Source organism: Zophobas morio, unplaced genomic scaffold (genome assembly GCF_036711695.1).
Source record: "Zophobas morio isolate AGI-343-1 ecotype UQ-CSIRO unplaced genomic scaffold, CSIRO_AGI_Zmor_V1 ptg000005l, whole genome shotgun sequence".
In the NCBI taxonomy this organism is placed as follows: domain Eukaryota; kingdom Metazoa; phylum Arthropoda; class Insecta; order Coleoptera; family Tenebrionidae; genus Zophobas; species Zophobas morio.
This window is the reverse complement of record NW_026972110.1, coordinates 11,778,435-11,806,279: the sequence shown is the minus strand read 5'-3', so window position 1 is coordinate 11,806,279 and position 27,845 is coordinate 11,778,435. Positions and strand designations below refer to the sequence as shown.

At 34.0% G+C, this 27,845-nt stretch overlaps 1 protein-coding gene and 1 long non-coding RNA gene across 2 annotated transcripts in view; both read left to right on the top strand.

The window, feature by feature from the left end:
- Positions 1-23,141, top strand: part of LOC135119515 (uncharacterized) — an 87,686-nt gene extending 64,545 nt beyond the window's left edge. Inside the window, exons 4-7 of the mRNA XM_064043926.1 lie at positions 1,935-2,070; positions 2,132-2,265; positions 12,508-12,772; positions 22,411-23,141. Coding sequence (XP_063899996.1) covers positions 1,935-2,070; positions 2,132-2,265; positions 12,508-12,772; positions 22,411-22,499 — 624 coding nt within the window. The 3' untranslated portion in view covers positions 22,500-23,141. The remainder of the gene's footprint in view (positions 1-1,934; positions 2,071-2,131; positions 2,266-12,507; positions 12,773-22,410) is intronic.
- On the top strand, positions 17,396-18,169 carry LOC135119490 (uncharacterized). Its single transcript, XR_010278243.1, has 2 exons — positions 17,396-17,515; positions 17,588-18,169. It is a non-coding gene; the product is annotated as an uncharacterized LOC135119490 (long non-coding RNA).
- Positions 23,142-27,845: the final 4,704 nt, after the last annotated feature.

The window sequence follows — 27,845 nt, the reverse complement described above, 5'->3', positions numbered from 1 at the left end:
TAACTGAGAAAACAAACGTTGCCTTCTGACTTCGAAACGTTAATCAACGTTTTTATTGCAATAGAAGTGCATTTATACCAAAAGACTGATTGTTGCCAGTTGTCGAAGATATTTACAAACCTGTTTTTTAAAATTTTAACCATTGAATTTTCTTTCGTTGCTCACATGATAGCCCGATTATTGTTTACTTAGAGATTGTCTTAATTATTATTTGTTAACTGCATCGACGCTTCTAGGAATTTAGTTTTAGATTGGGCTTAAGAGCTTTTGTCCTTCTGTGATTTCCTCGAAAATACCATTGTTTTTTCGATGTCTTTTTGAACTGTGCTGTCGATAGTCGCATGCTCGCTGGCCCATTTTTGGACTAACAAAGAAAATGGTTCTATTAATCCTGTTTTGTGAGGCGAGGCGTTCTAATCCGACCCTGGAAACCAAGCAATAAGGATACAAGAAACACCGCTAAACGTAACTACTGAATGTTGTATTCATTTTCATTTATTTCTTCTAGCCACTCTTTAATGTCACATTGGTGACTTTCAAATATCAATATACTAATGATATACTACAAAATCAGCATTTGTTCTATCGCATAATTATCTATAAATCTTTTAAGTAATTAAAAATTATTCATATATTTACAAGATCTTTCTACGTGTGATGATTTGAAGATGTGATTACTTCAAGCTATGCTACTAGAACAGCTTGAAATTGAGATTTCGATTAGATCCAAACCAAAAATTTGATGGATGGAATTGATATACATACTACACTTGCTTAAACACTTAGTAATCTTAAATTGTGTCATTTCCACCGTTTATTTATTCAAATCCGTAAAATTCAATTTCAGTCTTTCCAAGATTACACATACAGTTGGAGCCAGAAAATCTTAGACATTATTTTCTGTCATTTTAATTGAAAAATTCCTTACATCAATTTGATTCAGATTCAGATTCATCCTAAACAATTTTTAAATTTCTTGTTATAATATAAAGTAAAGAAAACAATGGACAAAGACAAGGTAATTCCAAAATTATTTTGAATAGTGAAAGTCCGATCGATTTCAAATATCCAACACAAAATAGTGAATTAAAAGATGCTGTGTAAGCAATTTTAAAAAATATGAATGAACTGAAAAACCACAAGTATATATATTTTTGGGGAGAATAAACATATACAATTTGATTAAAGGTTTACCAGGCTTATTTTAACCCGAACTAATATAATAAACTACAGCTAGACAAGCTATTTTAGAACCTTTAGATAGTATTTACTATGCAAAATATTTAGGTGACATCATCAAATTGGTGGTAAGGATGATCAGAAAAATTTTGATGAGCGCTTTAGCATCTACACGTTATTCCTAAAGTACATATCAAATTTAACAACAATTAATCCCGTGGTTTCGGTGATTATCTGTCTGATAAATATCAATACAGACAAACAGATAAACGACAGATAACAGAAAACGGAAACTGGAACCAATTTTTTTATATATACTCTGAGGATCATGAAACGTCCCTGTTAGAGTATTTCTCGAGTTTACAAGCAAGAGAAAGAGATAGAAATCATGCAAAAAAGCACATAGACACATACTCACGTGGCTTCAAAATATAAAATATCTACCCTAATGTAAAAGTTAAAAACTGTCCACAACGAAAATTCAGACAAAGCTAATGAATAATAACGCAAAATTTTACAAAATTCCATCTCGTTATTTTCGTCTCGTAAAACTATGGCCCTGTGCTTTTACTCCGGCATATTTTGCATTCCACTCGACGTTTGCATGCGTTCATTCTGCGACGACCGAACTTTTATCGCAGTAAAGATATTTCTTTTCCGAATTTTGATGGACACGCCGCACAAATCACTGAAATTTCACAATAAATCGGTTCTCCGATATCATAAATAAGACCTATCCTGTTCCTTTTTTGCAGATATCCCGGTCGGGTCCGACACAGGTAACCCTGCGGGGGGTCCGGCGGGAGCTTACAGGGGACTACAAGTGCGAAGTGTCCGCAGACGCACCCCTATTTCACACGGATATCAAAGTGGCTCACATGATAGTTGCAGGTTAGATGTTTTATTTTGCGGATCTGTCCAGAGCATTCTAATAAACGAGTCACCTTTGCAGAGCTGCCTAACGGTAATCCCATGATGAATATCGAGCAGACCAAGGTGGAGATTGGGAAGAAGATAAAGGCCGATTGCTACTCACCAGGGTCCGATCCCCCTGCCAACCTCACCTGGTATATCAACGACGAGCAGGTATAAAAAGTTCTTATCAAAGAATAAATCCCGGAAAAAAGGATGCTTTACGGCGCGATTTATCAAGATGAGCAAAAAGTATTTGATGAACTTTGTATTTATCCAGAGAGCGAGCAATGCAGTTGGAATTCGTTGGAATAAAGCTTTTTAATTATCTCCATACGGTGTTCGTTCTTTAGAGTTGTACATTATTTCCGAATTAATTGTGGCTATTTAGAATGTACGAGTGCTTCTGGAGGAGGTCTAATTAGTTCTAAACTAGGATATAATATTCAACACGTTTTTGCTCGTAAAACTTGCTTTTAAAAACTCATCTCATAAATGCCCACTTTCAACATATGGCACTTGCAGGTGTATTTTCCGCTAAATTTCATTTTCAAGCAGTAGCAACGTTAATCAAATTATTACAGTAGTCTAAGTCCGATTGTTTGCGTTATTTAATATACGCATTTTACTGTTATCTAACGTCTTCGCTAATTTTTTGTTTTTCTCGCTAGAGCTTCAGTGTTCAAGAATTTTTACAAAAAATAATAGTAATTTATCAGTTCATCTAAATATGTTACATTCCTGAGGATTGAATTTTTTATCATAATAAATTCTGCAAAACATATCTGAAATAAAGTTGAAAATTTAAATATAAGAGAACAATAGTTTAAAAAAAGTTGCGTTAAAAATTTAATTAATTAATGCAGCCCGAACAATCGAGGACAATGGAGGAAATAATGCATGCAAACATATGTATACTTGTTTACAGTCAATGAGAAAATTGAGACCATTACAAACAATAATTTATTATCCATGGGAAGTCATAACAAATTTGTCATGTCATATAAATAACACATATCAAGGCTAATTCCACTGACCAAATACGCCTATGAATGAAGATGTCTATCCTGAAAAATGTATTTTATTGTAATTTTTGTCGGAAATATTAGAAAGTTAATGTCGTAAGATAAATAAAAAATATTACACAGACAAAGCTCGATTTACACAATGGTTTGCAACAACAGCGTTAATTCATATACAAACATTCCATTATTAAAGTGGTTATTAATAAAGCTTCATAAACGAAATACAAAATAATGAAAGATCCGTCTATTGTAGAGTCATCAACGATTTAAAATCTGTATTTTTTGATGAATTTTTTATAATTAACATTTGCTAATATTTGAAAGTTATGACTGAAAATTTTCTGTTAGCTTAACTACTTTGTGATGTCAAATATAGTCATAGGGTTAGATCCAAAAAATGTTTAAAAAAATAAACTGAATAAAGATTTAAATTAAATTACCTTATTTTTGAAAATGTCGCTTTTCAAAAGTCATTTTTTGAAAAGAAAATTGTTAACTTCCGGCGGAATGTGCGGAAAATACCAATAACTTTCTGATTTTTTTTTCTTAACTTGATTTTCGTATATCAACAATCAAAATTCCGCTGACAGAAAGAGTCCCTACCGATTTGTATACAAATTCATGATCATATCATTGTATGTTCAACGTCCAACAACAAAGGCAACAGAAACGCCGGGATGAACATCTTGAACGAACCTTGATGTCTAGTTAAATTTCATGTATGTTAATATATGGCATACTTACTAGCACCATGAGGCGTTGAACTAAAATATCTCTTTCCAAATCCTGTAGTATCAGTTCTGATAACCGTTTACTTTGTGTTTCATGTCTGGTGAAGCTCCTATCTTTATTACTTCCCGAGCGTAAGCTAATAAAGTATAGTAATCGAGTCCGTCGGACGAATAGCCAATTTTATATTTTCTTGACGTTTCTTGACTCCTACAGTACGAAAAAAGTAGTCTCCCGTTTCCGTATGTATGTTTGTCTGTCTGTCTGTCTGTCTGTATGCATTTTTATTAGACACTTAATCTCCGAAACTGCTGGACCGATTGTTGTCAAATTTTGTGCATATATTAGAAGTGTCATGTAGTCAACTTACATTTCCCAAGCGTAAGCTAAGGAAATATAGTAATTGAATCCATCGAACTATTGACCACTTTTGTATTTTTGCAATTGAGTCCGTCGAACGACTCTTTACTTTTATGTTTTCACGACCCTTCATGACCCCTACAGTACGAAGAAATAGGTCTTCCGTTTTCGTCTGTCTGTCTGTCTGTCTGTCCGTCTGTCCGTCTGCCTGTCTCTCTGTCCGGCTTGTTAGTAGTATTATCTATGTTAATCACGTCATCACAGAATTGTTTATTCATCAAATTAAGAATGAGTCCCCCTATTTTCTTGAAAATAGAGAATGAGCCCAGCGATATTTAATAATGATAAAATAATAACTGAAATTTGCCTTCCCGTGGCGCAGAAGTTGAGAGGTGCTATTGGCACGGTTCATCCGTTCACCGAAAAGAATCGATGAATTTTTATGACTTTGTTTGTCTAGTTGGGTTCTCAAGAAAGCCCAGATTTCGAAAAACTTCTTGTACTCCACAACATAATTTCAATTAATTTGTACAATTGGTTTTCAAAGTATTTAACGGTGTCCATACATTCTAGAGACCCTGTATAAAGATTATCAGAAAACATTTTTTATATTTTTTTAAAGAAGCGGAATTCGTTGGTCTGTACTTCAAGGACGAGGGAAGCTCTATCGAAGTGACTTTGGACCATTTTTTTTAAACACACATAGAGAGAGGGGTTGGAGGAGCCGCAGATAAAGTGTCCACTCCTAGCTAACAACTTTAACCTCATATGGATAATCAGTTGTCGCTGCTTGTTCAGAAAAACATCCCAGTAGATATATACTGGGTTTCAAGAAAACTAAGCATCAGGCAACTTGCTTTGTTATACACTTGAACTGGTTATTTTCTATATATTCACCGATATGATCATTACCTACCTTGGTACTCATGATACTTTCCCCAAAAACGACTAAACTGTTGTACTCAACGCCATTGGCAGTTTAGTCCAGCTCAAAAATGTCCTCTTCACCTCAAAAATCTGTAATTATTTGAAGAATAATCTTTTAGTAGACGAGTTTGTGACGAAATATCTTCTTTAACTATAAACAACCGAGAAGTTGGGATTCGGCGACTGATTACACTTGCACAGTGAATAATTATTATTTGAACGTAAGGATGTCCTACCATTCCCGTTTCTCCTATGTCTTTATTAAGGGCAGGGATTCAATTTTAGACGTCATATGTTTGTCACGCTGTATGAGTCATCAAATCAAGTGTCATCAGGCTGGTCATTCGCCAGCCAACACACTAGCGAACCCCAAGCAGTGTCCGGTCCGAACCTACCCCTACTTTGCTTTCTCAAGCAGTATACGAAATCGTTCTTTAAATGTACAGCGGAAGCTTAAAACGGTTTATGCACCAAAGTTGTAGTTGAAAGAGTAACAACAATCCATGGACGTCACTTAACCCTTTGCTTCTCTGCTTTCGTTATAGTCAAAATGCCTTCATCGGTTTTAATTCCTAAAACGTGTCTCAATACCCTAAGTTACATGATGCCTTAATATCTTTTTTGGCTGTCATTTATTCAGAAAAAATGTGTAGTTTAGAAGAGGAGCACGAGTTTGTATAATATATGTATCCGACCATGTGATGTCAAACTTTACACTTTACAATACACATACGTTAAGCATCGATTGCTTAATTAAAAATATTTCTAATCGTTCCCTCTACTGATTTTGATAGTGATTCCAAACCCTTTGACATAATATCTAATTTGGCGAACGATTATACCCACTTTCTCTTCGAAATTATCACTTGGTTCTACCTTATTCCAACTTAGGCTTGCTCTCCAGTTTAGAGTTTACTATTCCTGTCTGTAAATCAGATTATGTCACGATTTTAGCCAGCTTACAAATCACCCTTCACAGGATAACTAATATTCACGGTATCCATCACTAATTTTAAAGCATGTCACCATGTAGAAAAACTGGGAAGTCTTCAAATCACGTTTACTTGAGTCGTTTCTTCTAAATTCTGCCTAAAGAACATTCACCCGATCGACCAAAAAACTATGGATAAACTACCACTTATTACAGATGGTTAAACCCAAGAGAAGCTTGTGGAAAGTATACAAAGCAACAGGAAACGGGATGGATTATGCAACTCATAGAGATTTTTTTAAGTTACTTGCCATTAAGATTAAAGACGCCAAAGTGGCCTATGAAACTCATCTTGCTGACATTAAAAAGCCAAAGTCCTTCCATAAATATATTCGAGATTCTCTTGATGGATCTCTTAGGAAGCCCGAACTTTGCAGTTCCGGGGGTATTCTTGAGAAGGTGATGGAATCTATTGTCAGCGATCGTATCATGTAGTTCCTACTGAATTAAAACTTATTATACTTCTGAACAGCATGGGTTTATCTAGGAACTTCCTTTGTAGCCTAGAGAGTTAGACAACGGCAATCTGGTCGATGTTGCCTACTTTGATGTTCCCACTCGCCGTCTGTTCAGGGGTTATTTACTAAAGTGGATTCAAGAATTTCGACCCTAGAAAACTTTTAGGAAAACTTTTTAGAAAATTGGCAGTTTCTTTAGTTTTCAAAAAGAATTCTTAAGCGAAGTTCCACAAGGTCCCGTTTTGGGCTCTCTCCTTTTTGTTATTGATACAACCGATTTTCCATGAGTTGTTCAGGGTCCATTGTCATTATTTGCAAATGGTGCGAAAATGTATAATGCCAGTGTTAGTTATGATCTTACAAATGCTAACATTAAAACTATCTCGAACTGAGCGCACGAATGGCTTCTTCCCTTTAACACAGATAAGTGTCATATGCTCCACCTTGGTAGCATATCTCATTTATTAAAATGTGACTACTCGCAAGTGGATTTGGCTATAACTATTACAACTAATCTGTCCTATAACGTTAAAAGTATATTTTTAGGTATATATTGACAAGAGCTTTTTCTCTCATTTTCATTCGAGGCAGACAATCTTCAAGTTATTCCCACATATTAACAATCACCCTATACATCCCTTTATACCGGGTGTCTGGAAAATGGAGAATTAACTCTTCAGTACGTTATGTACGGGGGTTTCGGGAGTCCCAAAAAAATTATAAAAAAATTCTTTATGATGTAAATTACGAAGAAACCCTAATTTTATAAAAGTAAAATTGGCTAACACTGCACGCACCTAATGCGTGAATACCTCCGGCTTACTTTCGGATTTCTGAGTAATGATGATGACTAAAAAACCAGTAGTCATTAATCGTTGTGCATTATTGTTAATAAAACAAGCTGTTATTTTTCATTAATAAATGAACAAAAAAAAAAACATTTAATAAGACAATTATAAATTATAAACGAAAACAAAACCCACAAAAGAAAAATCCATTAAAGCATAACCAACTAAACACTAAAGAAGATCAAAATTCCTGCCTTATGTAAGGTATATAAGTAAGCTCGTAATGTTTCAAAATTTTAATCATTTTTTGTAAAAAAAAAGAGGGTGGGTGGGCGGGGGTAGTACTTGCTAAGATAAGGCTGATTTTGGCAAATGATGTATCCTCTAAGAAAATTAATTAAATTATTATAACAAAAGACCATAGAGGCTCCTAAGCACTTTTAAGTTCTTTCCAAACAGGAATACCTAGAACCTCAAGATTGTTTCAAATTTTTCAAAAAAAAACGGGGTCCCAAAATTAACTCAAAAACAGGTCAGGTCAGAATTTTCCAAAAATAGAACACCAAAGTTCGCCAAAATTATTTTAAATAATTTACAAAAAAATCTCCGTGGGTTCCTAAAATAATAAATCATGGGTACCCAAGAGTGTCCCGAATTTAAAAAAACACTGCGGTAATCAAGACTTTTTCAAATTCGTAAAAAATAAAACACTAAAAGCTCAAAAGTTTCTTTCAAGTTCATCCAGCAACAAAACACCAGATTCTTGTAAATTTATCCGAAAATAAAACACCAGGGGACCTAAAATTAACCGCGAACATTTTAAACGTAGGGTTTTGAAATCTTTGACAATTTTTGATAGGTCAAACACTTTTAACTGCTTACTCGATTTTTGCTAATTTGTACCTTCGCTCTACATCAGGCAAACTTTGTTATTGAATTGAATTTTATGAAATTATTAGAAAAACAACACAACCATATCTTTGTACATTCTAATTGAAATGGTAATTAAACATGGTCATGGGCGAGAGAAAAATTAACAAAAAGTTTTATTACTAGTTGTTATGATAATGAATGTGTTGTTGAGTTATTAAACGTAGCAAAAGAACCAATTTTAGAATCATGATAACTCCACCAAAATATGAGATGGAATTTTTTTTTAAATTTTTCCCAGACTCATCAGTTGATTGTTAAGAGCGTAGCGTCATTTTCCAGACACCCGGTATAATAATTTATAATCGACATTTATTAGTCTTCAAAATTTTAATATGTCCACTAAATCCCTAAATAACTACAGCCACAGTTTTATATCTATGAAACATAATTAAAAAAACAATTGAAGACGCCATTTGAAGAATTTTAAAACACGAATAAAAGAATTATAAATAAATAATTTCCTGTTAGTTTGTAATTTAAAAAAAATGGTCGAAGTTTATTTTGACAGAAATTCTCTGGCCCATGAAGTACAGTAAAACAGTACAGCTTTTTCGAACGAATTACAAATTTGATTTTTTTTATAAGGACGTGTGTAATATTACAGTAAATGTAAAGAACCATGCTACGCGTATATTTCAAATGAGGTTTTACTTTACAAAATTTTGTGATTACGTCATCAACATTTTTTCAAGGACATGTATGTCAATTTGGATAAGTGCAGTGTAATAATAACAGTATTACATTTCCAAATTTTCCTCATTTATTTTGTATAATTTAGATTTAGTAGAAATTTAGGATTTATTCGGTAAAATTTTGAAATTATGTCCTCAATTTTGGGGGGGGATAAACAGATATATTTTGATTAAAATTTGAACATGCTTACGATAACTTTAAAAGGTTTGTAAACTTCTAAAGCATTCATTTTTGCAGTTTCTGATTTCATCAATGAAATAAATTGACATATTCATTAATTTTTTGAGTCACCCTATATAAGCAATTCTAAAAAATATGAATGCAATGATAAATCACAAATATAGACTCATCATATTTTGCACATTTTCGATAGGATTTATTCGGCAAAATTTTAAGATGATCAATTTTTTGGAGGCAATAAACAGTGTTGCTACACAATTTTGATTTTTTTTACAAAAATCTGGATCCTTAGTTTAAAAAGTTAACACGTACCTAATCATAAAGAACAAGTGGAGGAGTGTGTTATTTTAAAAAAAATTTAAATAACATTTACTATTGTAAATTTTGAAGATTACGTCATCGCATTGGCGGTGGGCATGATCAGACGGCAGACGGACAGACAGAAACAAGTAACCTATGTTTTCGTATTCTGGGGTTCATGAAACGTCGAGAAAACATAAAAGTAGCGATTCGTCCGATGGACTTGATTACAGTACTTCCTTAACTTACGCTCTGGAAGTAAAAATATCACAAAAACCACACTTTCAACTAAAAATGAGATTATAATGCTTGTTTTTCATGCACGATGTTCGTGAAACTGGAAGGGTTAAATGATCACTATAGTAAAATTCTTTTAATTTTGCCAGTGTTGTAAAACGGGATGTTCTGTTTCTGTCTTCGTGGGACAAACTGTATTTAGGCAGTATACGTTTCCGCTTCTAAAATGTTAAAAGGTGCGGCCATTCTTTACCTTTACAGAAAGATATCAGTTATCGAATTTGGTATAGTTGTAGAACACTATTAATTTATTGTTAGAACACCGATAAATCTTATACATAAATAATTTTTGGTGGATGTTTAAGATTGCTGTGGGGGTCACCTATCAACAGCTTGTTATTTTAACTTATCATAAAAAGACTACATTCCCAGAATAAAGTTTTATAAATCATCTAAGACATTGGACTGTGCTTCAGGGACGCGGGAAGTTCTGTATAAATAAATAACTTTATCTGCTACCTACGTGATAATTCCTTATTATGACGGCTATTTGAGTTATGTAATCTTCAATATTATTTCACTAGTGGTGTAATGACATTACACAACTCATTTTGATCTTCAAGAATAAATTTATAAATATAGAGATGGAACATTTTATTTAAGTTAATAACAAACAAGTACAAGAACAACTTTTTTATATTTTCTTTTGATGTATCAGTGTACCCCCCCGCCACTGTATTCGATTTTCAGCCTCCATGGCAATTTATGGTTAAGAGGTCTGGAAGTGGCAGAGCGTCTGAAGCAATGCCCAGGGTCCTCTTTAGGATCTGATCAACTCAAAAATGTAGCCATGTTTTTTGACATACTGTATTACTGCCCACAGGTTGTATTGTACAACAACCTTTCCTGTATCCAACAAAAAATCTTCAATGGTTGGTATACTGAGGACGTAATGCCAAATATTTCCTAATTATTTCTACAGTGTCAAGTCCCTGGATACCACCAACTGTTACAAAAAATTCTTTGGAAAGTTTTGTTTTGGTATTCGAGATTTGTACATGGAAAACCAACTCTTCATCCTTAATATTTTCTAGAAGCAAGCTTCTTTATTGCAAGCTCCAGCGATGCAAATTATTATCAATGCAACCTGGAGAAATATTAATTAAAATAATTTAAAGACATTTTAGGCATATCTTAGTAAGCAAAAACTGCTTAACGTCCGCTCCTTTCAGGAATCTCCCAATCTTAACTTTCTAAATATTTTTGACTTCTTGGGTCTTTACCCATCCGACCGCCTTTTTAAAAATGCAATCAACTACTCGCATTTGCTTACGTCAACATTGGTTTTTTAGAAATCGGCGCTCTCAGCATTGAATAGAAAGCCCAGACACTGGAGGATTTATACTTTTTCGACAGATTGTCGAAGTATGCCAACAGAACCTCACTGGTTACATTTTGCACTTTTTTTCACGTTACACCATTTCAGATACCGCTCGTAAATTTGTTCATACTTGTTTTGATTTGCTGGTAATAACGCGGATAGAACACTGGTCGCAGCTTTTTCTATATCTGAGGGAACACTTCTATGTCCGAGTCACTCATTATAAAATTCGTGTCACAAACAACGCTTGATTTTACGTTTTTTGTGACACGAATTTCATAATGATGGTATCAAAAAATTGAGTGCACTTTGACGCCAAATTTAAATTTTTTGTAAAATATTTATTTTTATTGGTTTTGTGTCTTATCACAGCAGTCGCAGATAAAATATTGTACAGCACTCGTGGGCTAGAGCATAATACACTACTCGTGTGGTTACCCACTTGTAATGTAAATAAGGATTAAAGCAATTTTTGCATTCTAAGAGTTATGTATAATCAGAAATCCAATTTTTAAATACGTATGAAGATAATCCATGCAAACCTCAGAGTTTCGCAATTAGAGAACATGCACGACATAAGTTTGAATATATGTATACATTGTTCCTGAAAGTGCCCACTATGCAAGGGTTACTAGCTTGCGGCAAATCATTCTTCATGAGTCAAACACAACTTAATTTTATAAAAATTCTGTTAAAACCTGCAAATTACTGCAATTTACATTTGGCTAGGAAAAGCAGCAAACAATTATGTGTTCTTTTTTCTGTCAAGAGTTCAAAAATAGAACAACATCTAGTATCAAATTAAAACTGAATAGCGTCTGTTTTGTGTTTCTGATCCAATGAATAAATATATTGAGATGTAGTATGCAAAATGATTTTAACTGCACCAGCCGACTCTGCATCCGAAAATTAATCAAATTCTAATCTTCTCTTATGTCAGAGGTACCGTGATAAGCATTAAACTGTACATGTATTAATTTGAAACCCCTTTATATTTTGCACAGCTTTGTACAAAATATCGTGTTTTAATTTTAAACGTATGATTTATAGATGTTTGTCTTGTGATACAGCTATTTATTATTATATCGCTTTCTAAACTTGACACTCTCTGTAATTTGTGAGTTGTACCGAAGTAAATCATTGATGTTGAACTATCATAATAATTCTTGTCCTGTCGCGATGTTTTTCTCTGACATCTACAATTGCTCAGTCATGTAACCGTAATCGATTTACGGCGTTTACAGACATGTCCAATTTATGTCTAAGAAATCTTTGAGACGCCCCCGAGCATACAAACTTCAAGAAGCACGCCGTTATTTTGTTGTTTAATATGAGCAACTATCTCGTCGAATTTATTCTTCTTAGGCTGATAAAATTTTCAACGAGTTGCTAATGGCTCTTAACGTTATTTCAGATTACGGAGGAAAACGAAAGCGTAAAACTCTTCGCGATGGAGATTGAAACGGACAGCGCTCTAGGTCTGCATTCTTCCAAGTCTCGGATAGAAATAACAACAAACAGGGCTCATTTCATTCACGGCTTAATGGTTGTAAAATGCGAAGCAAAAATTTACACTTTGTGGAAGAAGGTCGTTGAAGATCATGTCAGAGATGATACACCCCAATTAGCACCGGTTTTAGGTTCAACATCGTCACAAAGCCAGGTTGATGAGATAATAGGTAATTCTGTTTTCATAATACGCGGCTTTGGCAAGTATTTCACGTCTGAATTTATGATCGCGCTCGTAAAATATTTGCGTTCTGGAAATGGTTCTCCAACTAAAATATAGATTCTTCTTGGTCAAACAATTTATGTACTTTTATGCACTAAATTTTGTAATAATTTATATTTCTAGTATTATTTGACGGCATAGAAAATTTCTACATACTATCATATCAACAACAGCATTTAAAATTAATCTATAAAAAAATATGCCATTTTTATATAAAACGCCTTACTTTTGGACATTTGGCTACTAACTGAAGACATGAAAATTTAGAGAAAAAGCGATTGGTTCTTTAAACATTTTATATAAACTACGTAATATTATTGGATGTTCCAGTTCAGTTATTCCACTATAATATTTCAGTTATTTGGAGAATCTATAAAATGAATATACGTGCAGTATTAGATCATTTTTGTTTCTTTTCACAATGGCATCGAGTTTTCCTTTCAAAAAACAAATAGAATATGTTTTCTGGGATAATGTTTGATATGTGAATCATATCTGTTCTATTTTAATATATCAATTAGTTATTTGAACACGTAGAAGTCTGAAATTTAAGACCCAAAACATTACATAACCTTTAGTTATTTCGAAATTGACATCAACTTTTTACTTCAAATATAGTGGGCCTTGCAATTTGAGTAGGTTGAATAGATTTTTTTTTTATTTTTTTTTTATGGTATAATACTTGATATGAATTTATTTGATAAAATGCCCCAAGAATTTTTAAATTTCGATATCCTAGTTATAATATTAAATTTTTATACTTAGTACCAATTAATTACGTATATATTTTTACCATTAGAATACATTAGGTTTTTTAAATATTTCAAACATTATATTTTTTGCTCTTTGCAAATAATAATAAAATAATAAGAATGTGACAGTTCACAGTTGACATTTCTTTAATTATTTGGACCTACCAACAAAAAATCTAAAATAAAGGAAAACGGATCAACAAGGATATCGTTATTTAGTAGATATTTATCTTAATAAGGGGGTAGATATATTTATTAGGTACAGCACTACGAGTGTAGAAATGATACACGTTATCACAGCAATGTTATATCCCGCGTATGACATACTAAATTTTTTCTGCAACTGCCCCAAACTGAAAAAATCTAATATACATTTTTTTATTGAAATTAATAGAGTCGAGTAAATTTTTGCGCTCACATATTTGTTATAAACGACGCTTCATTTTTTGCAAAAAAATTTAAAAATTTGTGCCAATAGTGTTATTAATATACAGGGTGAGTTATTAACCTCTCTGTCCTTATATCTCATTAATTATATTTAAAATAGAAAAAAAGTTAAATACTCATCAGGTTATAAGCTTCTTGGAGTAATATTCGCAACAATATTTTTAGCTATATAGAGTGTTATATGTTTTTGAGTCGTAACAAGCATTTTTTTTTTTTTTTTTAATAGAACACCCTATATATTTAACATACTCTGACTGGTTCGTTGTGGGTTGTATAACCATACTTAGGTTGTTTTTGAAATTTCGATGAGAATTTTTTAGTGATGTAAGGGTATACAAAAAAAAATCACAATGGGATTATTTTTATAATCTGTGTTATACTATTTTACAGAGAGATAAACAGAGGTACACGTTTTGTTGTGATATCGATTAAAGTAAATTTTACTATACAGAATGTTTATACCAAAATACTAAAAATATCAGTTTTAAATAGAATAACCTCTTTTATTTTACTTCACCTTACTCTATTTTTTGTTCTCTTTCTTTCGATAGATCAGTGTGCTTCTTAAAAAACTATCAACGTTATACAGAGTGAGTCACCTGTATTTTATTAAATGCTGCATTTTACTCAATTTTTTGTCCTTTCTTCAATATCTCGCTGTGTATGTCAAAACTGTCAAAAAAATGAAAAATTATGGCAGTCAACAAGAAAACAAAATTTTAATAAAACTATGCAGGGGGGCGCACAACGACAGTGGCACCAGAGCGCCTCAAGTTGAGGAGACACCTGGGTCGCTATAAGAGTTTGGCGATCGAACTATATCAGTTTCATTCTAAAGCACAACAAAATTACCTACTTCTATTCAACATCCGCGTCTTCTGTGCAGATGGCGCCATAAATCTCGCTAGCTGGACTAGGAACCGCGCCCTCCGCTTCTGCCACATGTTCCTGTGTTATTTACCCCAATGCCATTTAAATGTTCAATTTCTATAACTCTGATATTAATCTACAACCAAACAAGTGTTAAAGTTTCAAAAAGAGTAATAAACAACATTTAAATTTGCCATTCACTCTCGCGAAATTTTAAACAGCAAAGAATTCTTATCTGAGATTAAGATTGGACATCAGATAATTTATATGATGGAAGCATTAATCAACAAAATATTTACGTGGTCAGAAAAACTAGTAAAGACTTATAAAAACAAAAAAACATCTGGTGTGAAGTAAAACTTGTGCAGACAAAAAAAATACGTGAGGTTAGGAACAGCGGAGCATGAAAACTTCCTTTCGTTTTAACTTATACAGCAAAGAAAATTACTTAGGCTAAAATTGTGAGATAGAGAAAAATCTCATGAGGTGAAAAATTGCAAAGCTAACAAAATAACATGAGGTTAATATTTGCCACACTTTATCAATGATTTACACAAAGAATTTACATGATATTAAATTATGCCACACTTTATCAACGATTCAAACAAAGAATTTACATGATGTTAAATTATGCCATGAGCCAAATGACTGGTTACTTAAAACAATTAGCTTTGGGAGGTTATATCGTGGACTGTCCCCAAACAAACACATGGTAAATAAACACAAAATGCATCCCGGGTCGCGAAAAAAGCTTCTCGGTGATGTAATTTCCATTTTTATTAACTACCAAACCACCTAAACTTAAGCTAGCTACCTCAACCCTCTACTAAGCAAACCAACTTCTACACACCCTCTCACTAGATACTACCCAGAAATTCCCTAGGAGAACTAAACTTACACATCGTTGTCTATGTTTACTAAACATGCGGCAAAAATTCAGGGAGTTATTCCTTGGGTTATATTAAATTTTTTTGTCTACAATATACCGGACATACGAACATCGCTCCATTGGTTGAGGTGAACCTCGCTCGAACCCCAGACTTAAATCCGTTGGATATTTAGTTATGGAGCTATTTAAAAACATTAGTAGCAAATCAAGAAAATTTGAGAAATTGAAGGGTGCAATGCAATACGAAACAACAGTGGTATCTTCGAAAAAGTTCGGCAGTCAATGAAGAATACATTATAACTGGAAGTAGTCATTTTTAGGAGTTTTAGTGTATTAGGAATGTTTACATCTCATATAAATTAATAAAATTTTGGGTTTTTTCGAACCGTGTTTATCGCCCTGTATCTTCGAAACAACGCGTCTTTCACACAAATCACCCAAAGACAAAAAAATCTTAAATTAACCCGAGGAATAACCTCCTGGATTTTTTTCCTGTATAACATTCCTCTATATCTCAATAATTGTTGTTTCAAATATAGAAAAATTCGAAGGCTAAAACTACAAAGTTCCATGAGTAACATACTATTACGAAATAAACCTATACGCCGCTCCGGTGCGACGCCTATGGGTTTTTCTAGTATGTGTGGAAGTCGCGATGAATTCCAGAAAGACCCTGGTCGCCGCACATCTAGAAGGAAGTATGGATTTAAATAGAGGCCACCTTCGGGAACGATTCAGTCGAGTCAAGTCCAGCGAATGTTGAGAGAAACCACAAAATTTGCGTAGGAATTATTTTGTTCATAGTCGCTGATTTATTAATCGTGTAAATTTGAGCTACAAAGAAATAAACCATTAAGTTTTACCCGTTCAACGTAACACTGGTGTCAGAAGTGGTATTTGAATTTAATAAGTGGTTTTACGGCGAACTGCGGGCAGATCGAACAAGAATTCGGAAGAATTTATGCTGATCGAGACGAGAACTCAAACTGCAGCGATGTTGGAAGAACAACTAAAACAGATGGCGGCTGTGCTTGCGAAAATGAACGAAGAAATGGATGGAAAAAACAAGGAAATGGACGAATAATCGGACGCAAGAATCAAAGCAGTGGACTAGAAGATGGACGTAAAAATGGAAAAAATGGACGAAAAATAGACGTGGAAGCAAAGAAGAATGAAATAGAGGAAATTAAAGAACAAATGAAAGTTAAAGAAAAAATTGTGGGATGCAATCTGGTTCGAATGGAAGAAAAAGTAAAAGAAGTCAAGAAATGAATGGAAGATCGCATTAAAATTACAAAAGATAGAACAGAAAAGAAAATGAAAAACTTCGAAAAGATAATAAAAAATGCAGCTACCACTGGATCATATAACCTGACGTCAGCTTCCAGAACAATTCAACCACCCACCTATGATGGCCAGACATTGTGGTCAGCGTATAAGAAGCAGTTTGAGGCAGCAGCGACAGCGAATCTTTGGGAAGAAGAACAGAAGCCCACAGCCTTAGTAATAGCTTTGCGAGGTATAGCGCTAGAGATACTTCAAACCCTGTCTGACGAAGATATACAGGGTATTTTTGAAATAGATGGAAACTTTTTTTAAGGTAATTGGTCATGATGTAGAGAATTTATGCATCAAATATTGATCTAATAAAAATCCTTTAGTTTTCGAGATAAAATTGATTGAAAATCTGTTAAAATTTGCGTGTGCGCTACTGATTCCAAAAATGTTAAAGGTAAATTTGATCACTATAGTAATTTAAAGTAGGTAAAATTGTTGCTTGTTAACATGACAATACATTTATTAGCCCATCATTTTTTGACGTTTTTGCAATTTTTTGGAAGAACAAAATGAATTTTTCTAATTCTGAAATGACTGACATGGTTCTGATGTATGGACAAGCCTTAAGAAACTCCTTGGAAGCTCGACGTTTATACCAAGAAGCATTTCCCGAACGAAGATTGCCAAATCATAAAACATGTGCTAACGTTGTTCAGCGTCTACGAGAAAATGGGAAATTTTGACCTTGTTTTAGTGATCGTGGTCGTGAAAGGACAGAACAGACACTTGATGCCGAAGAAGAAATTTTGAATGTCGTTGAAAACGATCCAGGTATAAGCATTAGACGATTGTCTTACCGAGTGGGAGTTTCACCTTTTGTGGTGTGGAGAACTCTACATGAACAAGGCAACAATCATTGATTAGACGTGCGGAAGCGTGTATACGAAATGGTGGTGGACATTTTGAAAACTTGCTCTAGTTGCATACGTTACGTTTTGTTTCATTTTATGGTTGATTAAATTATGATTTTGAAGTTTTAATTGTCAGTTCATTAATTATTGTCATTGTTTATTTGTTGCTAGCAATAAATTAATAGCAACAGTAGTTACACCTCGGCAGTTTTCAGTTACTAGGTTTCACATTTTTTCGTGAAACCATTATTTATCAGTGGAGGAATGAATGTTTGGATAGGGGTTAAATTTTCCTTTCAAAATTTTACTAAAACAACAAACGTTCATTAGACTTCTTAGGTTCCCTACATTCACCAGATTTTTTGTTTCCATGTATTTCAATAACACCCTGTATATAAGCAAATGTAGTGCCTTAACTAGAACTTCGTTTTTGCGGCCCAATTAAGGACAAGAACACACAAAGTTGGAGAATCTCTACAAGAATTTGCCGCAGATGTCAAAAAAATGGTACGTCTAGCATACTCTGAAGCACCACCGACTATTCAAGAGAAGCTTGCGATAGAACCCTTCATAAATGGCGTTCGCGACGTTGAAGTTAAGAAGGTCTTACAACCATCAAGGTATCAGACATCATCTGATACCTTGATTCGTGCGCTGGAAGTGGAGGCGGCGTACAGTTCTTCAAGAACGTGTTACAAAGTCAGCGCAGCAGAAACAGAGAAAGCAGAAAACAACAAGATAGAGAAGCTGCGCAAATAGATGTTGTCTTTCGAAGACGGGAGAATGATGTGTCTCGTAAGCAAAGTGTGGAATGCTATATGTGTGGGCTGGTGGAACTCAAACGTGATTGTCGTGCTCGATTACCAGTTCCACGAAAAACCACGAAACAGAGACCTCACCGATATCGAAAAGGAGCCGGTACTTTGGGCAATGGGTTCTCTGGTAAGAATAAGACCGCCAGCGAAGTGAAAATAAGAGGTTTCACCAGAGGTAGTGGTTCAACCATACCAGGGAAAATTTATGAAAATTCAGCAGCAATCACCATCGATACTGATGCTGAGGTATTTGTACGTAAAGGACTCACGAGAGCTAAAGATGTAGAACCTATACCCGAAACGATCAGATTGAAAACTGTAACTGGAAAGTCGACGCCAATCATTGGCGAAGCATCGGTAGAAATCTGTATTGGTCAGCCGAGAATAAGACATTGCGATCTCATGGAAGAAACTTCATTTTGGGATCCAGTGAGGGAAGTCCTACGTCTTGGAAATGAAGAGTTCAAGTTGAATCAGCGTTGTATTGAAGCGAAGCCTGCAAAATTGATCGCTTATCATAACTGCAAACACTGTGACAGGTTGAGCAGTCCAAAGCACTGTTGAACCGCAGGAAGAAAGCAGTTGTAGAAGATGATGAATGGACTACAACTCGGTGTAGAAAGGACCAGGAGGAAGACAAGGATATTCGGCCGCTCGTCAGGCGGAAAAAAGTTGGAAGGGAACGACCTGGCTGTTCGGAAATACCAGACGAGTCACCTTCTTTCAAAGCGTTATGGGCTAAATGGGACTCCTTGTGTGTCGAGAACGGATTGTTTAAGCGAGCCTGGGAAAGTCCGAATGGAAGGCATGTCACTAAGCAGTTAGTGGCGTTCATTTTGGAATCAACATGACGCTTTCCAAGGTCACGTAGAGATTCTAGAACGACGTCGAGAGCTGGTGCAAAAAGTGAGAAGACCGATGCAACCACAGAACGTCGGTTCGCCTTTTGGAAGAACTGCAGGAGATACATATAGCGAGTCCCCTCCCAGTGACTGAAGAAGAGAACAAGGGCTACGAATGGCTCACAGGAGAAGTTGCCGAGCGTTTACAAAATGCTGCACCACCAAAATAGAATGCCGACTGGTAGAATGAAGACACGTTACGACCTTATGGACAACTCAATACGATTCCAAGGAGGGAATTTGTTGTGGTTTTGTAACTCCCGACGAAGGAAAAGTCGTTGCCCGAATTTATCAGCAGAATGGGAAGATCCCAATACTATCGTGGCCAGGATCAACGATGTCGTTTACAGAATTCGACGAGGGCCGAAAAAGAAAACGAAGATTGTTCACTTAGGCCGCCTCATGAAATATAACAGTGACACCGTTGACGTTTCTGATGGGTGCTCGCTAGAGAAATGCCTGGAAGCGGAATTCGCGATGGATTCCAAAAAGACCCCGATCGCCGCACAGCTAGAAAGAAGTATGGGTTTAAATAGAGGCCACCTTCGGGAACGATTCAGTCGAGTAGAGTTCAGCGAATGTTGACAGAAACCACTAAAGTTGCGCCGGAATTATTTTGTTCATAGTCGCTGTGTAAATTTGAGCTACTAAAAAATAAATTGTTGAGTTTTACCCATGTCGATTTTAAATACCCATTCAACGTAACAATACATTAAAATCATATAGGACGTCCTATATGAAAAAAAAATGTTCATAAGTACTCTAAATGGATCTATAACCATAGTTTATTTTTGAAATTACATGTAATGTTGGCACGTTATTTCAGTATTCTAGAATTTTTACTTCCCAAGCGTAATAAGCTAAGGAGTAATCAAGTTCATCGGACGAATTACTACGCAACAAAATTATTTTAACATTTGTGTTGCAATAGTTGATAGATAAACAAAGGTACACACTTTGTTAAATAATAAAATTGAGTCTTTTAATACAAAATGTTAATAAAAAAATTTACAATATTATAATCATCATAAGTTAAGATTCTATCACTTGTATTTTATTACATCGAACTGTGTTTCTTGATGTCTTATATTATGTAGCAGATTTTAGTACTTGCATTTCAGGTGTTATTGTCAGATTTTCTACAAAATAAATTCACTTGCATTTAACACAGTTTGTTAAACATTTGACAAAAATTCTATTTCACTGCATAATAAAATTTAGTGTATACTAAATACTAATACATACTACTTATCTACTATAAAATTCTGTAACCCTATTATTGCATGATCAAAGAAGCTTTTGAACAATGATCGAACAATTTTCACAGTAGGAAAATTCGTCAATCGTTCACGTCTGTGACATCTGGGTAAATTTCAGCGTTGTATTTAGCACAATAGTTGATCGACATAGATTTACTTGACTAATGCGCGTTTGCACAGCGCTTTTAATCATCTGTGTAACGGGCCTTAATACCAACAACATACCAACTTACAAACACTAACTAAACCTTAATGCTTTATTAGTGCAGCCACCTCAGTTAAATTTGTTACCGAATAAAACAAATCCGCCCCTGTTCACTGTTTACCGGCAGCTAAACTTCGACCGAGGGTCTATAATTTATTGTTTTACAGATTATGGCTGCGATTTAGGCTCTATAACCTTTAGGTTGTAGGTTTATTACTACAAAATATAGTGTTCTTACTATAATGGATTGCCTGAAATAAATACCATTGGGCTTTTTCTTAAAGAGACAAATTTGTGAATAAAAAAAGTATTTACTAACGAAATTGTCTGTCACATTTACTGTTTATCCCAATTTACACCTTCCTTACGGTAGGATAAATCTGACATTTTAACGATTATTTTCACTCAGTCGAGTATTCCTAGCAGTCACAAAACCACAAAACGTATTACAGGTTTAATTTCGCATCGGTGGGTCGCCTGATGAATTTAAGCATGTTTAATGCTTATTTTAAAACGTAAATACAAAGCAACTGTTATTCGCCTCTCTGCATGGAAAAGGCGATACCAAGATAACGATAAAAAAAACTGTGCCTAAGTGAAACTACCTTAAATTTAACAATGACGCTGACTAATAAGTATCAGTTAATTTCAATTTTTAATTTCAATTTTTAAGTTATCACACCACATATTTTCATAAAGATCAAATTAAGAAATATTCTTAGCTGATTTTCTCTGGTATCTTCTCAAGCGTAACCGAGATATCCTTTGCGTGGACACTAGAAAATAAGCCAAATTTGTAAAATCCGACGATAAACCAACGAATTCTAATTGTAATCGGCAACACAGAGACATGAATGATATTTTGTTTACTGACGTAACATTTGATAACAAGTAGTTTATCCCGTATTTGAGAATGAAGCACTAATACTATCTGCTAAACCCAGATTTAGAGTTTTGTTGACACACTTGATGTACCTACAGTTCAAACCGTGCTCAACTAGCTAATCGATTATTCAAACATTTATGATATACGTGACCATTTTTAATAGCGTAAAGGAAGTATTTTATAACGTCAACGGTATATCACTAGTGCCATTTACACATTTTTGCTACTCATTATTTATTTCTAGCCTATGCAAAGAGAAACACAAGAAATTGATTCATAAAGTAAATATAGTTGATCTCGATCATTATCGAAAAAAAAAATAATAACAGTAAAACGAGAAATCTGTTTAATAGAAAATTATTCTTTTTCAGAAACAGATGGAAGCGGCCATCCAGGTTTAAGTATAATAAGTGTAATAAACTTTTTATTCGTGTTTATGTCCGTGCTGTTAATAAGATAATGAAATGGTGATCAGCAGAAAACAAAGTGTGCCTAAATTTTGTTTTAATGAAATTTTAATGATTATGTATTAATTTTAGTTGTTATGTATTGTAAATAATGCTGAAATGTGGAATTATAAACTGATAATTTTGTGTACTACGAAGTACAGTTTAAACCACACTTATTAAAATTTTTGACATTTGTTATTAATATAGCAGTTTTTTGTTTCCAACTGTGATCAAACGTATACAGAATTATCAGAAAGAAGCATAAATCTTAAAACAACACTGATTAAGACGTTTATTTTATGACAATTGTTTTTTATATCCAAAGGCAATAAACGACGTGGAAATGTTTAAGTGGAAGAAATAGATCCTGTAAAAAACATTATAAATATAAATACTTTAGTATGTACAAATGTGATACTTTTAGAATGTAAGATACCATGTTATTGTTATAGCAGGTAGTTTTTTAATTTATGGGTCAAAAACTATACTGAATTAACTTTGTAACATCTTTTATAGCCGTTATTCGATGGTCGTGTAAATTAGAAGCACGATTGAATGTATACATGAACCGCTTTCGAAGTAATAATTTCGTTTGTATATCTGGTAACGCAATTTCTGTAGATGTTGAGTTAAATCTAGCCAATAAAGTTTTGAACCCTTTACACGCCGCTTTTCTCCTCCATCTTCCTGCGTAAAGTGAAAAGTTAATAAAATATTTTCAAAAAACACTCAGCTTTTACGCCCGAGGAATCGTTCTTTTATTAGTAATAAAACAAATACAGCGGAATTACTTTTAACGCTCCATATAAAGGAAGATGGTCATATCGCGAGGGTGTGTATTTGTGATAAAAACGCTTTTTATTTGTGGAAAGCGTGTAAAGAATCAGAAGTTAGGGCGTCGAGTGGCTGAAATAAATCTAAATTACTGCAAGTTTGGCCGCTTGTGTGCCGGCGCGACTTCATTATAACTGTGTCGAGATAAAAATTTATTTAAATGTTGAGTGGTAGGAAAGTTTTATTTGCAGGTTTGCATTTAATTCAACTTAATTTTGGGCGACATTCAATGGAACCTGGGGACGAGCATTTCACACTCCAACGTTTATACAGGATGCTGTCTTTAATAAAATCCACGGAAATTGCTTATGATTTCTTAATTTATTATTTGGGTGCTGAGATTAAAACATGAAACTTTCGTTTCAAAACGAACTTATCAAAGTGAATTATCAAAATTATCGTCATCTTTAAGTTTCGCACGGTTGATGCACATCTTTCCTTAACTTAAATTAGTTTTGCACTCGAAGTAAAGACGGTACTGACGAAGATAAAGAATCATTAGTGCAAAAAGAACATTTCTTCTTACTGTTGGATACGTTGCACATTTCAACGCATTAAAACGTAATGCACGAACATTTTTATATAGAAATGGATGCATATGTATGTACATACAGGTAAGTTTAACGTTGACATCATTTGAGAGTGCAATTTATTTTTAAATTTTATGTTCATATGTAAATGTGTTCTCTGAGGTAACGAGTGGTGCTGCTGTAAATAAACAGTAAGTATAAGTTTAACTGCATTTAATTTTGCATATACTCGCATTGTCGATTTTTGTTACAGCAACAAATAAGCGAAAAATATTTGTTTTATATTTAGAACAATTTACAACGAAATCTTAAAATTAAAACGTATTCAATTACCCACATTTATTTTAGAGTTCAACTGATTTTTACTTCACGATTGTAAGCTGTCTGTCTGTCGTCTACGGGCTGTTGGCGATTTCATTACATAGATAATTTCCTGAACTACTAGACTGACTATTGTAAAACTTTATAAGTATTTTAGGAATATCAAATAGATAATTAAACACTAACCAAAATCTATTTGATCGTCCCCACCAACAATTCAATGACGTCACTTCAAAATTTTGCGCAAAATTTTGGGAAAAAAGTTAAAATTGTATAACATTATTTTACACTTTAACTTAAAAACTGCAAAACCGAATATTCTGAAATATTGCAACCTTTTAAGGTTATTGCAACTATGGAAAATCGTTAATCAAAATATATCAGTTTGTTCTTCCAAAAACTTGATAATGAGTTTCAATTTTGGATAAATTATAACTAAGATGTACATGATTAATTACTAATTTTTCTTTTACGTTGAATAAATTATTAAATCGTTAAACAAAACAACAAAAATACATTAACTACTACATTGTATTTTCAACTGTAGGTTTAAATTGGCCGTGCCTAAATTGCCTATACATATAACCATGTTCTGGTTAAAAAACAATCTTGCTAAAGTTTTATTCTGAACCGATCTTACATGACATTTGTATCGTTGTCGGAATAGTTAGCGATTTAAGAGTGAGTTTTTGACAATTATTATAGGAATTGTTATTGGTTGCAATATGAGATTCCACAACTGTCAACAATCGTCAATTATCAATTTTTAATTACATTTTTGAAATAGATATAAAAATACACAAAAGCAATTAATAGGAATAACGCCATAATAGTTGTACACAGATCGAAATACTCCTATTTATTATTGACTGAATGTTTTGTAATTTTATTAACGCACTTTCTTAGTAACAAACTTGGGTTAGTGTATGCTTAGCAACATCAATAGTAACAAACAGACGAACGTAAATAAAATTTTAATTCAATAAGTACTAATACTTAAAAACCCAAACAAAAACAATGAACACTTTAAATATCTGAAATTGGTTAAGATTCGCTGCGACGGTCGACACACTAGCCTCACCTTCGTGCGAACCGAGCTGCTTCCTACCACATCTGTGATATGAGCTGATTAAACCAGCTTTCAAACAAAAACAAGACGCTTGAAATCGGTTCATTCGTTATAGAGAGCTTCGGTGCCACACACAGAGAGAGACACACTCACATGCAGAGAAAGATTTCAAAGTTATAACATCCCCTTTTTGCGTCAAGAGTTAATAACAATAATGCGTCCTTTTACCGACAACCATCACTGTTATGAAATTCAGGGCAGAATAAAAATTTTAAAACCACAGTTGTTGAAAGGACGTTATCTTTGTAGCCGCTAAAATTTCATGATGTGAGTATGAAAGGTTGGACGGAGCAATAGCCGGGTTAAAAATTACGTTGACGTCAGAAATATGAAGATTTATTAAAAACAGGACACAAGCTTACATGTTTCTGTAAAATCTGGTACCATCTTCAAATCAGCTACATTATGTCCACAGTTATAAAGTCTGTTATGTAAAAAAACAACGTAAATTCTTCACACATTCTGCCGAATAGCTATAGTTTTCATTGTAATAACACGTAGTACAACTCCACTCATTAGGTAAAACTAATCAAGAGTTTCTTCAGGAAGAGTAATTAAATGATCCCAGCTGTCATCATAGGGTTACGCTATGACCTTGAAATTCAAAACTATATATCTCGACAGAAGTAAAACCTGTAAAGTGTTGGTTTTCGTGTCCGAGTTAACGTTTTTGCTTTAATATTAGCACAAATATTTACTATTCTTTGGCGCAAATCCTTAAGGATCTGAGGTTAATCAGTTGGTGTTAAATCCGGTGACCGAGTAAGCCATTTAATAGGACCGCGGCAGCTTATCGGTTATATCGGTTCTTTGGGCATGGGTCAGTTCCACGCCGTGGTCAGAAAAATATGCAAACTACCTCAGAGGTAAGGGACAGTTACGCACAACGGTCAGAAAAATGTACATAATTTTAAGGGTCAATAAAAAACATAATCAAAATAATTTTTTTCTTTTTTTTTTGAGTCGATGTTTTTTTTTTAACTTTTGTATCACGTGTAGAATAAAATAAGCTTTCAAAAGAGTGGTCAAACATTTTTTGGGAAATTATAAAGCATCGCGATATAGTTCCACCAAGATATAAATGTGATGGAAGAAAGATATCGAGGTCGTTGGAACCATAATAAGATGGCAGATTACAGTTGGATTTTAGAAAGCGACTATCTCGTCAGAAAAATTGTACAAAATCCTACAAAAAAAATTGTTTGCTTAGTTTTTACTTCGCGAGCGTAAGCTGTAAGAAGTAAGGAAATATAAGGTAGCAACATAGTCCATCGGGCGACTGGCTAGTTCATGTATTCTCAACGTTTCATGACTCCTAGAGTACCAATAAGTATGTCTCCTGTTTCTGTCTGTTTGTCGTCTGCCTATCTGCGTTGATTTATATTAAATAGTTAATCTCAGAAACTACTGGCCCGATTGTTAACAAATTTTATATATTTTTACTTCCCGAACGTAAGCAAAGGAAGTATTGTAATCGAGTCCGTCGGCCGACTCTCTACTTTTACGTTTTCTCGACCTTTCATGACCCCTAGAAGACGAAGAAATAGGTCTCCCATTTTCGTCTGTCTGTCCGTCTGTCTGTCCGTCTGTCTGTCCGTCTGTCCGTCTGTCCGTCTGTCTGCCGTCCTGGATTTTTATTAGACAGATAATCTCCGAAAGTACTGGACCGATTGTTGTGAAATTTTGTACTTATATTAGGAATATCATGTAGATGGTAAAACGCTAACCAAAATTTGTCTAATCATCCCCACCACTAATGCGATGACGTCACTTCAAAATTGTACATAGTAAATGGGTTTTAAATTGTATAAAATAACATAGTCCTACACATGTAGTTTACGACTCCGAATTGAGTTTTTACCCGTAACGTCCAGATTTTTGGAAAAAAATCAAAATTATAAAACAACATTTTGCAATTTAATTTTGAATCTGCTAACCCGAATGTTTTGAAATGTTGCAGATATTTTAAGGCTATAAAGAGCATCATAAATCTTTAGTCAAAATATATTTGGGTATCCCCTCCAAAAACTTGATGACGTCAGCTCAAAAGTTTGCTGAATAAATCCTATCCAAAATGTACAAAATATGATGAGTCTATACTTGTGATATATCACTCCATTCGTATTTTTTGGATTTGCATATACAGGGTGACTCAAAAAAAATAATGAATGCGTAAATTTATTTTATTGATTTAATCAGTAACTACAAAACCCAATGCTTGGAATCTTGTAGATGTTTTAAGGTTATAAAGAGCATAATAAATAAAAAAAAACACAATAAGCATGCAGTCGTCACGTTTCCGACAGCGAGGGAAGTACTGTCTAAACTCTTTAGACCAATTTTTTTTATTGTACAGACACAAATCCTACAGTGGTAGTTTACTAGTAGAGTGGCAGATGAAAGTTCCGCGGGTCCCATGCTTTTTTTTTATTGAACATATCAAGAACGGTTCATCCTATTTTCTAGAAAATTTCAAAGTACAGTATTGTCACTAGTAAGATCCTGAGACCGAGAAAACTCGCTGCGCTCACCCGGAAAATTGA